Genomic DNA, 14,908 nt, shown 5'->3' with positions numbered 1-14,908 from the left:
TCATAAGTAAGTTAGGATTTTAACTGCGTTAGTCTAGATGGCTTCATCTGTCACTCTGTCACAGATGGATTTTTATATCCTAATGTTGATGGTGAGCATATAGGGGTAGCTTACACTTGGGCACATCTAAGATTTCTTTATTTTAATACACCCCGATTGAGATTTATATTTATTGCTTGCTGATGATTAGCTACATGAAGAAGTACATCGTCATAGCCTCTGCCACCAGTGTGACTTGGTAAGGACACCTGGGCAAGGCCCCCCAGATGGGGAGTCCCTCTGTGGCCAGTCACCTGCCTCGGGAGGCCTGCGTCCTGCATAGGGATCTGTGGGTGAGAGCCCAGTTCAGTGAATATCTGTCAACAACAGTGACCCCCAAGTGTGCGAGAAGAGGTGCAAGGTGTGCTGTTTAAGTCCCAAAACACGTTCCCTCAGCCAGCACTTCCCGGCCCCGGCTCGTGCCCCTAACACACAAATGCAGTTGAGGCTCGGCCCTTCCTGGGTGGCTCCTTTTGGAATAGTGGGGGACCACCTAGCCTTTGAGAAAATACTCCCGTAATGAAATAGCCTCCATCCCTAACTGTAGTGAACAGAGAAATAAATGTCTCTTAAAGGGGGGGGTCCTCTCAGACGGCTGGGAATATTCTGGAATGACCTCAAGGCTCTTGCATAGCTGGCACGTTGCTGTATTCTGAACAGAATTATGATGGTATGTGTAATCTGCTGGAAATTAACCTTGCATGGGGGACTTGCTCTTGCTGCTTGATATTTTTCAGATTTTTTTTTCACAATGAGCATGTATTTATCCCGACCATTTGTGGGGGAGGGGTTTGGGAGAGAAGCATAAATCAGGAAAAGAATCACAACCTTAGCTTCTGAATAACCCTGATCAATGGATTACAGATAAGAACTTAAGCCCTTGTCAGTTGAGTATCTGCGAGACACTTCCGAATTGGTGGAAAACACAACTGTGACTCTTCAATCTCAGAAGCATCTCCATAATGTCATTTTTTTTTTTTAAGTTGAGAAAGGAGAAAAAGAGACCAAGTGGGAGGTGCTCCCGCCTGTGCGTCCGTGCGACCGAGCTTCCCCGGGTTTTGGGTGCCGACGCATCGCAGAGCCTCCCTGCAAGCCTGCATCACCTTCTTGCCTCCGTCTATGGCCCCCGACAGGGAATCATCTTTCACTCTTTGCTAGGATGCGGTCTGGGCCCTCCAGACACAAACCCTTCAGACGCAGAGGCAGTGCCTGGAAGGGTTTATTTTAAGATTTAAATCTTAGGAAGCACATTACCCGTGATATAAAATATTCATTGGCTCATGACACTCCGCTGGAGCTCCATGTTTCATGACCGCCTGCTCTCGCTCTGTTTCCGTGGAACAACTGGCCTGCCTGCAGGTGTGAGTAGGGGCGGTAGGTTGCAAAAGTCCTGGGAGAGAGCTGACCGCAGAGAGGCCTCTGTGTTTTCAGAACCCACCGAACGGCCCCCCTCCGAGGCGCTCCTCTGGGAGGTTTTACCGCGCGCGATCGGGAAAGCCTGCGCTGTTGTAAATATCCCCATCCGCCCAGCGTTTGAGGATCTAGAAATAAAGTAGCACACCATCATTTTTAAGAACTGCTTTTTAACGCTTGTGCATCAGAAGACAATACAAATCTGGTCCTCTGGGCCCATCATGCTGGTTCCAAGCGAGGACACCACACTGTCAGTTAACATTGAAAAATACTGTTCCTTCCATTCTTCCTTCCCTGCCTGTCCCCCGACTCCCCAACCTTGAGGATCCCAATTTCAAGACTCCTGGGGGAAAAAAAAGAAGCGAAATCTTAGTATTTGGTTAGAAATGCCCCTGGCTTCTCATAGCAAGCTTTAAAAGGACACGCTATTTGGTGGCGTTATTTAAGACCTTACAGGCATGGCCGCTCCAGCCTGATCCTGTGGGGCTGCTCCAGTCCGTGTATTGTAGGTCTCCCGGTGTTGGCAGCCCAGCCGGTGCCCAGGCCCCTCCAGAGAGAACTCTGTAACCTCAGGATCCCCTCTGCACATTTTCAGTTTACCTTCATAAAACATCTTCCGTCTCACGAAAGAATCAGCCGCCAGCACCCGAACAAGACAGAGGATGAACTAGGGCTTTGGCCGAGATACAACGCCTGTGGGTCGCAGATGCCCTCCTGCCTCCCCGCTGGGTGCAGGGCCAGAGCTGGTCCCGAAGCAGCCCGGGGCCTAGAGGCTGAGGGACAGTTCTGCTCTGCCCAGCATGGTGACTGTGAACCAGACAGGCCCTCCTCGGCCAGCTTCAGACAGACGTGGGGCCTGATGAGCTTCCCTGTCTTAGGTCTGCGAGCTGAGGAATCACCTACATTTTAAAGAAAGGCAGATGTGACAAGATGGGCATCTGAGGCCGGCTGCCACTTTCGAGGGCCACCCTCTGCTTCCGGGCTCTCCCTGCCCATTCCCTTCCCGGTCCCTCGTCCCAGTGTGGGAGCTCTCGAGCTGGGACTTGGGGATCCTGGGTTCCCTGGCGTGGGGAAGTGTGTCGCCTCGTCCCCCCATAGCCATAACCGGGGTGGTCCTGGCACACTTGATATCTAGACAGCTTTTCATCAGTTGCTCATCAGCATGCTAATTGCTGTATGACTAATTATGCCCTGAATTCCAGTTGATTTTCTTAATGAGACAGCTGGGTTAATTATGTAATCGTATGATTACATTAGCCTAGAGTGCCCCGGCGAAAAGTAGTGTCTGCCACGCTGTGATGTCATCGCAGGGATAGCACTCACAAGGGGCACATTCACCCTCCGATGGCGGCAGCGGCCCCTTTGCCCACAGAGCTCTCTGCGCAGACATGCGCTTGAATTCAGCGAGATCATTCTTTCCAGTCCTTACGGTGTGTATTTGGAGAGGCCGCTCACCACTAGCCTGTCCACACCCTCCCTGGCACACCTCGGCCGCAGCGAATCGGAAGCCCCACTTCCCAGCCTCTGCCTCTCTCCAGGAAGTCCGGCGGCATCATCCTCCTTCTAGAAGTTGCATGCACCACGATTGCCGCGTTTTATCAGAGTGCGCCATCGCATCCTTTATAGTGATTTGGAGAATCCAAAATGAAAGCAAGACCGGGGAAGTCAGTTTACAGAAAGTCTAAAGAGTGTAGACTGGCCCCAACTTTATCTCCGTCTTCCCTGTACATGTACTATTCATACCATCTTTCTACCCTGATCTTCACACACCTCCTACTGCACTGAGAAAATCCCCGTCAGAGGAGGGGGACATCTTCAGCCACTGGCCACCTCTCTACTCCCCACGACAGCAAGACTCTGAGAGTCGGTTATGCCTGCTGTTCACCTCCCGGCCCCCACTACCAGCTGTGACATCCCCTCAACATCGCGGCTACCTCTCTTCCTTGCCAGACTCCAAATGGGGGCAGATTCCAGGCTCTGCTTAGCCTTTTTCTTTTCATCATTTATATTCTCTCCCTAAGTAACTTTTTATTTTATTTTATTTTTTTATTTTAAGAGAGCAAGAAAGAGATCATGAGCAGGGCAGGGGCAGATAGAGAGGGAGAAAATCCAAAGCAAGCTCTGCACTCAGCCCAGAGCTCAGTGCGGGGCTTGATCTCATGAACCATGAGATCATGACCTGAGCTGAAATCAAGAGTCCAACTCTCAACCTGACTGAGCCAGCCAGGTACACCTCCCTGAGCAACTTCCAGTGTGTGTTATGCTCCCAAATTCCACATGATCACAAGAGAAGAGTAGAACAGTTGATTTCCACCCCCCACCCCCACTCCCAACCAACCCTCAGGGAAGGGAAAGAACATCACTCTGGGAATCAGCCTACGATCCTTTCTTTCCCTCATAAGTCCTTCTGACCCTGCCTCCTGAGTGTATCCAGCAGCCAGACAGGTCTAAGTCAGTGGTCTCCAAATTTCTTTTGTTCATGTACCTTACATCTTACCAAAATCATACCCACATTATACCCTCTTACTTAAATGATACACATGTGTAATTACAGAACCGTATTAAATACATTATAAACCATATGCTAGTAATTATAAGGATGTGGTGAAAAATAAAAACAACTTCATATTTGTATTTTATCAGCAGTACAAAAACTTTGCTCTCACAAAAAAAATCATACTTTGAAGTCAACTTGATTGAGGCATAAGTTGCATACGATAAAATGCACCCATTTTAGGTATACAATTTGATAGTGTGGTCACCCTCATAGCCCGGATGTGGAACATGTCCATCACTGCCAAAGTGCCCTGATGACCCCAGACCCCCACAACCACTGACCTGCTTTCAGTTGCTTTTGATGAGATTCGCCATTTCTGGCATTTCGCATAAATGGAGGCTTGTGGGTACGTTCCCTAATGTGTCTGGCTTCCTCCCCTCAGCATGGTGTGCTGGGGATTCATCCGTGCCATTCGTCTGTATCATAGTCCTTTCCTTTTCGTTGCAAAACAGTGTTCCTCTCTATGGGATACAGCGACATGGCTTATCCATCTGTCCGCTGACGGACATTGGCGTTGTTTCCAGCGTGAAGCTGTTGTGTTTGACGCACTGTACTCATTCATGAGCAGCTGTTATGTGGACCTGTATTTTATTTTTTTAATTAATTTATTTTATTCATTTTGAGAGAGAGCACGCACAGGTGGGGGAGGAACAAAGGGGGGGAGCACAGAGAGAATCCCAAGCAGGCTTCGCAATGTCAGAGCCCAGCACGGGGCTTGAACCCTCAAACCACAAGATGGTGACCTGAGCCGGAATCAAGAGTCAGATGCTTGACCGACTGAGCCTCCCAGGTGCCCCTGGACATACATTTTAAACAGGCTAGAATTTAGGGCTAGAATTGCTTTGACCTATGGTAGGTCGTGGTTAGCTTGATAAGAAACTGCCAAACTGTTTTTTCAAAGTAGTGCTGTTCTTTTTTATACCCAGCTAGAAACCAGTAGGTGTTCCACTGGCCCCATGTCCTCTCCATCAGTTGTTCTTATCAGTCTCTTGTCAGCCTCTTTCAGCATCGCATATTTTGTTGTGATTTTAATTTGCATTTTCCTTTTTTTTTTTTTTATTTTTTTTTTAATTTGCATTTTCCTGATGACTGATGATGTGGACTATTTTTTCATGTGCCTTTTGATCTTTCTTAGATCTTCACTAGAGCTTAAAATCTTTTGCCCAGTAAAATAAAAGGGATTGTCATACTGAGTTGTAAATATTTTACATATTCTAGATACAAATCCTTTGTCAAATATATGCATTGCAAATGTTTTCTCCCCATGTGAGGATAAGTCTTTAATAAAGTCCAAGTTATTATAATTATTTTTTTGGCTATTCCTTCTTATGTTCTAAGGAATTACTGCCTTAGTTACAATTTTTTTCTCTTGTGTTTTTTGAATGAAGTTGTAGGATTTTATCTTTTACCTCTAGGCCTATAAACATTTTGAGTTAACTTTCATGTATGGTGTGAGGTTGGGGCCAAGTTTCACTGAAAATTAATGGATGTTATGTGTGTGAGATATTTTTCTGGAGTCTCTAATTTCATTGATCTGTGTATTCTTATGTTAATGTCATACTGTCTTGGTTACTATAGCTTATCAGTCTTAAAATCAGGTAATATAAGTCCTTTATCTTTGGTCTTCTTTTTCAAAAATTGTTTTGGCTAGGTGAATTTCAATATAAACTATAGATTTAGCTTGTCAATTTTTACAAATGTATTTCCAAGGATTTTTGTCAGGGCTCTGCTATATCTGTAGATAATCTGGGGAAAATTGATAACACTATCAAATCTTTCTGTTCAAGCATGGTTTATTTACTTGGGTCTTCTGTAATTTCCCTCAGCAATACTTGATAGCTTTCAGCATACAGGCCTAGCACATATCTTGGGTCCAGCATATCCCCAAGTTGGTGATGTTTTTGGATGATATAGTAAATAGGATTTGCCTCATAATCTTCTTTTCCAGTTGGCACTTTTATATAGCAATGCAGTTAATTTTTAGGGGTGGTTGGGAGGCTCAGTCGGTTGAGCGTCCAACTCTTGATTTCAGCTCAGGTCATGATCTCCCAGTTCATGGGATCGAGACCCACGTTGAGTTCCACACTGACAGCATGGAGCCTGCTTGGGATTCTGTCTCTCTCCTCTCTCTCTATGCCCTTCCCCCTCCTCATGCTCTCTATCTCAAAGATAAGTAAATTTAAAAAAAAGAAATGCAGTAAATTTTTATATAATAATACTGTGTGGCCTTTTCAAACTCACTCTCGAAGTCTTTTTGCAGATCCCTTAAGATTTTCCATCTTGACTGTTCCTCGTGCTCTTGAAGAGATTGTGTGCTTTGTAGTTGTTGGATGACATGTTCCATAAATATCAGTCAGGTCAAATTGGTGGACAGTGCTAACGGAAGTTTTCTGTATCCATATTGGTTGATATTAACTGTGGGGTTATTTTGTAGACTCTCTTTATAAGGTTAAGAAAATGCACTTCCTATTCCTAGTTTGCTGAGAGTTTTTGTCTTGAGTGAATATTGAATTTTGCCAAATGTTTTCCTCCTTCTATAGAGATGATCATACGATTTTTCTCCTTTTGTTCTCTTAATATGGTGAAATCATTTGATTGATTGTCTAATTTTATCCAGCCTAATATTCCTAGGATAAATCTTAACTTGGTTATGATGTATTATGCTTTTTAGAATGTGCTGGATTCAATTTGCTAATATTTTATTAAGGACTTTCACATTTAAGTTCATAAGGGATATAGGACTCTAGTTTTTTGCTTGTTTGGCTGTTTTTGGTTTTGTTTTCCCTTTTAAACTCTTTACTGAGTTTTAATATCAAGATAACGTTGGTCTTATAAGATGAATTGAGAAGTGCTGCCTCTTCCTCTATTTGCTGAAAGAGTTTATGGAAGATATCTGTTATTCTTCCCTAAAACTTCTCTAGTTCACCAGTGAATCTGTCTGGGCCTCGGGTTTCTTTGGTGCAAGGTTTTTCATTACAGATTTAACTTCTTTAACATCTATGTGGCTATTAAGACTTTTTATTTCCTCGGGTCAGTTTTGGTAATTTTTTTTTAATTTTTTTTTAATGTTTTTTATTTTATTTCTAGGAGAGAGAGAGAGACAGCATGAGCAGGGGAGGGTCAGAGAGAGAGGGAGTCACAGACTGAAACAGGCTCCAGGCTCTGAGCTGGCAGTCAGCACAGAGCCCGACGCGGGGCTCGAACCCACGAACCGCGAGATCATGACCTAAGTGAAAGTCGGACGCTTAACCGACTAAGCCACCCAGGCGCCCCAGTTTTGGTAATTTTTCAAGGAATGATCCATTTCATGTAAATTATCCAGTTTATTGGTGTAATATTTTGATGTTTATTGATATTCATAATATTTTGTTATATTTCAGATATCTGTAGGATGTGTAGTGATGCCCCCTTTTTCTTTCCTGATCTTAGAGAATTTGTGGATTCTCTCTTTTTATCCTTTGATCATTCTGGCTAGAGGCTTATCAGTTGTAATGATTATTTTCTTAAGAACCAGCTTCTGCTTGCCTTACAATTTTTCCTCCCCACCCCCACCCCTGTTTAAGTTTTACTACTCTCTGCTCTTATTATTTACTAATTTGTACTAACTTTGTGTTTTATTCACTCTTTATCAGGTTTCTTAAAGTGGGGATGGGAGGTTAGGTCATTGATTTATTCCATTTATTCCATGGTTATAAGACATGCATTGCATGATTTCTGTTCTGTTGAATTTATCAAGACTTTACTTTATGATCTAGTGTATGTTCTCTCCCAGTGAGTGTGTGCACTTGAAAAGAATGCACATTCTGTAGTTTTTGAAAGTGTTCTATACATGGCAATCAGGTCAGGTTTGTTGATAGTGTTGTTCAAGCCTTTCATATCCATACTGATTTTAAATCTAGTTGTCCTGTTAGAACAGAGTTTGGAAACCTTCATTATTATGGATTTTTTTTTCTCCTTTCAGTTCTTTCAGTTTTTGATTCATGTTTTTGAAGCTTTGTTTTTTTGGGGTCTATATGTCTTTAGGATTGTCATAGCTTGTCAATGATTTGGTTCTCTTTTAAGTTTGTACAGTGATTTTCTTTATCCCTAGTAATATTTCATGTCCTAAAGTTTCCTTTTATTTTAATGTAGGTACTCTAGTTTTCTTTTGATTAGCGTTTTCACATTATATCTTTTCCTGTCCTTTTCCTATTAACCTATTTTTGTTATTATGTTTAAGTTGCATTTCTGGTAAACAATTATGCCTTCCTTTATTATCTAGTCCAATAATCTGTTAGATCTTTTACATTTGATTCAATTATGGTAAAGTTGAGTTTAAATCTTCCATCTCACTGTTTGTTTTCTACTTGTGTTTCCTGTGTTTGTTATATTTTCCTACTTTCATTTGATTGAATATTTTTATAATCTTATTTTATATCCCCCATTGTCTCCTTAGCTATAACTCTGTCTTATTTTCTTAGTGATTACTTAGGGTTTACAGTCAGCATCTTTAGTTTATTACACTATACCTTCAAATAATATTATACTACTTTTACACACAATGTAAGAATCCTCTAGTACACTTATTTTCTCTCTCTAGTCCTTTGTGTATCACTATTCATTTTACTTCTATATCTGTTATAACCCTATAATATGGTTTTACTATTTTTGCTTTTTTTTTTCCACGTTAACAAAATATGGAACATTCATGAATTTGTGTGTCATCCTTGCATGGGGCCATGCTATCTTTCCTGTATCATTCCATGTGCTCCCGAAGTGAGTACTACTATTTTTGCTTTTAAATAGTCTTTTAAGGAAATTTAAAATGAGAAAAATAGTATTTTATTTTCACCTGTACATTTATTGTTTCTAGTGTTGTTTATTCCTTTGTGCACATCCAGGTTTCCATCTGGCACCATTTTCTTAAATTTTTCTTATAGTATAGGCACACTGACAGTGAATTCTGCCAGCTTTGTTCATCTAAAAATGGGCAGTGAGAAACCTCTACCATACATTTCTGAAAGATAGTTTTGTTGGGTATAAAACTGTATGTTGACAATTTGGGCTTTGTTTTTTGTTTTTTGTTTTTGTCTTTTTCCTCAGGACGGACTCACTTTATTTCTGACAAGAGATCTCCAGTTGGTCTTATCTTTCCTCCCCTGTATGGAATGAGACTTTTCTTTGGCTTTTAAGATTGCCTTTTGATTCTTTTTTCCAGCAGTTTGATCATGCTTATTAGTGTTCTGTGTTTATCATGTTTGTAGTTTGTTGCATTTCTTGGAGTTTTAGGTTTATAGCCTTTACCAAATTTGGAAAATTTCACCACTGTTTCTTCAAATACACCCCTTGCTCCTCTCCAGGACAGTTATGTTAGATTGCTTGATACCATTCCGCAGGTTGTAGAGGTTTTAGTAACTTTTTTTTTCAGTTTTTTTCTTCATGTTTCTGTTCAGACAGTTTCTGTGATCTAGTCTTTGAGTTTACTAAGCTTTTTTCTTTTGCAGTGTCTAATCTGGTGTTAGCCAGTCTAGGGAATTTTATTTTTCATTTCTGACATTGTATTTTGAGCTCTAGAATTCCATTTGATTCTTCTTTGTATCTTTCATTCCTGTCCTTACTGTGTTCCTATTTTTCTTTAAATCCTCAAGTAAACTTATAATAGCTGTTTTAGTCTTTGTCAGAAAATCCCATTATCTCTTGTCATTTCTAGTTCTGCTCCTATTAGCTATCTACCCCTCCCCCCCATATTATCCTGCCTCTTTGCATTTTTGCAGTAAATTTTAGTGGTTGAGGCATTTTTGTGAAGGATGTTGTCTCTGCCCAAAAGTTTATTTTTTATAATGTTTATTTATTTTTGAGAGAGAGAGACAGAGTATGAGCAGGGTAGGGGCAGAGAGAGGGGGAGACACAGAATCCAAAGCAGAATCCAGGCTCTGAGCTGTCAACACAGAGTGCAATGTGCGCTCAAACCCACGAGTGGTGAGATTATGACCTGAGCTAAAGTCGGGTGCTTAACCAGCTGAGCCACCCAGGCACCCCTGAGTAAGTTGCGACAACGTGGGCATGTTTCCAAATATCTGCTTTTAAAATGCTGTTGCTATAGCAGGAATGTCTTTCAAGAAGTGGCTTTTTTTTCCCCACTAAGTATTAAATCATCACATCTACTTCAAAGACATAGTTTATGCGTTTGCTTTTTCAGAAATGTCTCTCAGGCAGCAATTACCGATAGCCATCTGCCATCAGTGAGCAGGGCAGCTAATTTGGAACACTCCGCTTTGCAGAAGAAAAGTATATAACTCGCCTTTAAGCGTAAAACTGTTAAATACTTTGCCACTGAACCGACAAAACTGGTTTTGGTCCAGCGTCCTGCAGTTTTCTTCTCATGCCTCCGCGGCTCACCTCACAAGAAGCCTCTTCTCTGGTGGGTTTTCCCATCGGGAGCAGAGTTGAATACAGACTTGGTTTAGACAGTGTATTTTTAAGAGACCAACGTGCTACCTACCGCACCAGGAGGGCGCTTCCAATGTGGTGTTTTCCACTCCAGAATTCAGTTTGATTCTTCTTCATGTCTTCTGTTTCTCTCCTTAACTTCGTTCACATTCTTCTTTAGATCCTTGAGCACAGGCCTCACTGACGACATGGCCCTGGTTATTCTCTCTCCCCTTCATTGCAGCCTTACCGGCTTGCCTCTGTGCATTGAATGTGCCACGTTCACACCCACCCCTGGGCCTTTGCACTGCCCTTCCTTCTGCCAAGAGGCTTCAAAGTCTGTCCCCTTTGCCACGCAGATCTTAATCTCGGCGTCACCTCTTCCAGGAGGCCCTCCCTGTCCAACTGTCCCCAGGACCCATTGCCTGTTCCCATATCCCATTTCCTCTCTTACTCCTGCCTGGCAGTACTTGAAAGTATTCTGTTTTAGTTTTGCTTTTTTGTTGGTTTCCTTCACTGCAGTAGAATGTCAAGCCTTGACAGCAAGGATTTTGTCTTTTTGCGACCGTGTTCTCCCCCCACCGCCAGCACCTAGAACATTCCTGACGTCACAGAACATACATGGGCACCGGCGTCAGACTAAAGTGCTCATTCCTTGGGACGTGCTGGCACTTCCCTGCTCCTTGATCTCCCCCTTGCTGCGTCTTCCACAAGGACTGAGTGCACCACAGCCTCCATGGGTCTAAATTCTGTCTCATCTTTAAAAAAATTTAAAGAAAGTTTACCTTTGCCAGTTTCTCCATCTGGGAGTGGCCTTCCCCTCATCTGATCTTCAGTGTGGCCCCTCCTTGCTTTCCCTTCGTCATTCGTGAACTTGGTTCCTCTCTACCGTGAGGCTTGGTCCCGGCTGATTCAGCTGAATGTCCAGCCCAGTGCGTCAGCCAGGCCAGGCTGGGAGCAGAGCGATGCATAGGAAATACTTGTTAAATTAGTACTTGAAAAGACCATATAATTTAGGTGACTGGTTCTTCAGGAAGCAGAAATCTTAGAATGGTGCGTGCCTGTTTGCCTCGCCGACGTCTCTCCTTCCTGCTGTCCCCGAGTGGGAGGCCAGTGCCCCCTCTCCCCTCTGTGATGGCCGGAATTAATGAGGCCATGTTTCATGTACTTAGGAGAAGAAGAAGATGCTGCATAAGTACAGGTGATGGTATTGTTGTTGTTTGTTGTAATTGCGTTCTGAGGCCGGGGTTGTGTAATCAGCCACACGATGCCTCCAGGAGAGCTTGAGGAACTAACTCTTGGATGGCCGTACAACACCTTGCACGTTTGTCACGTTGGGCGGATGGAACTGGGACATTAAAGTGTGTTGAGTTGGACAAGGCGCGGCAGCGGGGTCACAGGACTTTGTGCGATCCTGTCCCTTGCTTGGCCTCCCCCAGACACTTCCCTAATTGAGTTGCTGAGGTTGGAGGCTTCCGTTCAGAAAGAGACCCAAAGAAAGAGACCCAACGATACTTGTGTGGGGCTTAATGGCATCGGGAGTCATTAACAAGACAAAAAGCTGTGATTTCCCCTAGATTAACATGCAGGTTGGGGTTTGGCGAGCCGGGATTCATTGTTTTGGTCTCGAGCCCAAACATGCTAGAGTCATTATATTGTCATGTGGTAATTAGCTGTTCCTTTAATACAAGTAATAAAAATTAAGCCTAGGAGGTACTTTAGCAATGCCTTTTACATAATCCAAAACAATATTCAAATGCTGTAGGCATGTAGGCACCCAACTGCACTGTAGTAAAGTTTGAGGCTTAATGCTTAGGGATGTTGGAACGTTCAGTTCATTCTTTATTCTGTGACCAGTTTTGCTACTTAGGCATTAACCTTTAATAATGTTAAATGAAATATACATGCCTAATGAATAATTATGAGATTGCTAGAATTTTCATTTACAATAGAAGGCTTTGAAAATCCGTCTAAAGGTCTAGTTACCATTCACTTGATAATGTGCGTGTTATTTTTATATGTCACTGAGTCCCTTGCTCAGTCGAAGGAGGGAAGCTATTTCCTATTCGAAGCAGACACAGTGAGTCCTGGCCTTTTAAAAGGAATGGGCTAGAAACGTTGTCGAGAGAAATTTTAGGGAAGGCGAGGGCAGTATACTAGCTTGGCTCTTCAGAAATATAATTTGTACTGGCAGTTGTGCCACGAAGCCTACATGCGCGAGCGTTAATAGAATTTTATCTGAGTGCAGCAGTTCTCCCTCTCCTCAATCCCTCTCTGACCTCGGTGTCAAGTTCACGTTGTAGCTGTATATGAAGGTGGCCCTGGGCAGGCTGTTTGTTTCCCGCAGGCCAGTGGCCCAGTGCGAGGCCGTAGGGAGGACGGTGAAAAAGGGAGAGGGTGGGGGGAGTGTGGGGCACAGAGGAGGGAACTCAAGAAAGACACCGAAATGAACAAACACAAGCAAAAAACTGCACCTGGAATGTTCTAAGGAATCCAGTCCCTAATGTTATTACTACCCCTACTTCGAAGGAACCATCTCCCCAAAATAGCTTTTGAAATCTAAGTTAATGTAAATATTTTAATGCCGATTAAAATAAGAATGAAAAGCCACAAATGAGAGAGTGGTGTAGTCATAAACTGTATATACACACACGGAATAAATGCCCAGCGGCCAGGGGCATCATGTGACAGGCAGTGTTGCGTTAAGCCCCACACGCAGGCCCACTGTTGCGCTGGACGCATCCCAGAGCCTGCCTTTTGTAAACTCTGCAAGACGTTGGCATCTCGCGGAGTTCCTGGCTCCCAGCAGACTGGCCGACTGAGGCACGGGAGATCCGTCCTCGCTTCCAGGAACTGAGGGTGGTCTGAAAAATTAATGACTCTGGTATTTGAAAATTAAGTGAGCTCTTGAATATATACCCTTGTGGATCCACCAGCCTTGGTGTTTAGCATTCCTCAACCAGAGACTAAATCTCCGCAGCCACCTCACAAGTGATGCTGGCATCCATACCAGAAATATCTTCAATAATCTCCCCTAAGCCCGGCCGACTTAGAGACTTCTCTCTGTGGGGCAGAGTGCTCCACGGGTGCCCAGCAGGTGGGCCAGACGTGCCTTTCAGGCAGAAGGAAAAACAAGAGATCCTAACAACGCCAGAGGAACATTTAAGGCCTCTCTGTTTCAGGCAGAATTAATGATAAAGTCAAAGCCCAAGAGTCCGTATTTTCAATTCCGTGTGTCTGCAGTCTCTAATTTTAGGTTAAAATTCATTTTTTTGTAAGTAAATCTGATGGCGGACAGTACATCGGATTCGCCACGGGGCCTCACGTAACTACCCCGATGCTGTCGCCTCCGGCCCCTACTATAATCAGGAGTGCGGTGCCCCCTCCCCTGCCCTGCTGGCTGTGGCGCCTTCCCAAACGCCATCCATCCTGCGGGTGCGGCTCTAGGTACAGGCTTGACTTTCCCGGGGCTGCTCCGCTTGCCATCACCACATGCATCCCCTTCCTGTCCGTCAAATCAAGGACCGAGCAGTCCTTCGAGTGTCACACCACATGGGAACAGCGGGCAAATCCCAGCCGTTTCAGGCCACGTCTAGGGTCTGGCCCTGGGGGTTGGGTCTGTACCTCCAGCCAGCCTGCTGTGGGGCCCTGGGCTCTGCTGGGGGGTTGTGGGGGGCAGGGGTGCCCTGGGCCCTGGTAAGGGGTGGCAGCCCCAGGGAAGCCAGTGGGGGACGCCGACTCCCTGGGCACCCTGGCTGGCCTGCCCTGAGCCTCCGTGTGACCGTGAAAGTGGCTTGTCTGTGTCCAGAGTGGGGGTGATGCGCGCTGTCCTCTCCCACAGATCCCGTACCGGCTCTGGACCTCGGGCAGCAGCTCCAGCTCAAAGTGCAGCGTCTGCACGACATTGAAACGGAGAACCAGAAACTTCGGGAAACTCTGGAAGAATACAACAAGGAATTCGCTGAAGTGAAAAACCAAGGTGGGTGGGAGATACGCTGTGCCCTGTGCTCTGTCCTGTCTTCTTTTTCTTTCTTCCCTGCTGCTCCTTGCATCCCACACTGTTGGGACAGCCCGCCCCAGGCTACATGGCACGGGGCGGGGCGGGGAGGGGGGGAGCCTCGCAGCTGTTGGAGAGAGAGGACGACGACGTTTAGCTGTTTGGAGGTAGAAGTTTCCTCCGCGCTGTTACTGCACATCGCCCAGGGACAGACAGGCCAGGATTCTTAAACGGTCTTCCTGGATCTTCCTGTGATAGACTCCACCTTACAAAAGGCTGCCGTGTTCCCCGTGGGCGACAGCTGTCAGGGAGCCAGCCTGTGATCAGAGGGCCACGTCGGGCAAGTCAGGTAGTCATGGCTGGTGGGACGGGAAGGCTCCAGGCCCGTCCTTCAAGGCCGTGTGCTTAAGCACCTCCGTGCCCTTGTCAGCGGCGCCTGTTTGTTACGCGGTTAATGAGAGAAAACAGCCCCGTGGTGTGGCTGCCCGGCTTTT

General features: G+C 44.8%; 1 protein-coding gene across 8 annotated transcripts in view; it reads left to right on the top strand.

Moving 5' to 3' along the window:
• The window catches only part of CUX1 (cut like homeobox 1), a 364,880-nt gene that overhangs the window by 199,223 nt on the left and 150,749 nt on the right, over positions 1–14,908 (top strand). For all 8 annotated transcript variants that reach the window (XM_039243512.1, XM_039243511.1, XM_039243513.1 and 5 more), the window contains one exon: positions 14,259–14,396. In XM_039243512.1, coding sequence (XP_039099443.1) covers positions 14,259–14,396 — 138 coding nt within the window. The remainder of the gene's footprint in view (positions 1–14,258; positions 14,397–14,908) is intronic.

Source organism: Hyaena hyaena, unplaced genomic scaffold (assembly GCF_003009895.1).
Source record: "Hyaena hyaena isolate Hyena2069 unplaced genomic scaffold, ASM300989v1 scaffold_228, whole genome shotgun sequence".
Lineage (NCBI taxonomy): Eukaryota > Metazoa > Chordata > Mammalia > Carnivora > Hyaenidae > Hyaena > Hyaena hyaena.
The sequence above is the reverse complement of the archived record's forward strand: the minus strand, read 5'-3'. Positions and strand labels throughout refer to the sequence as shown.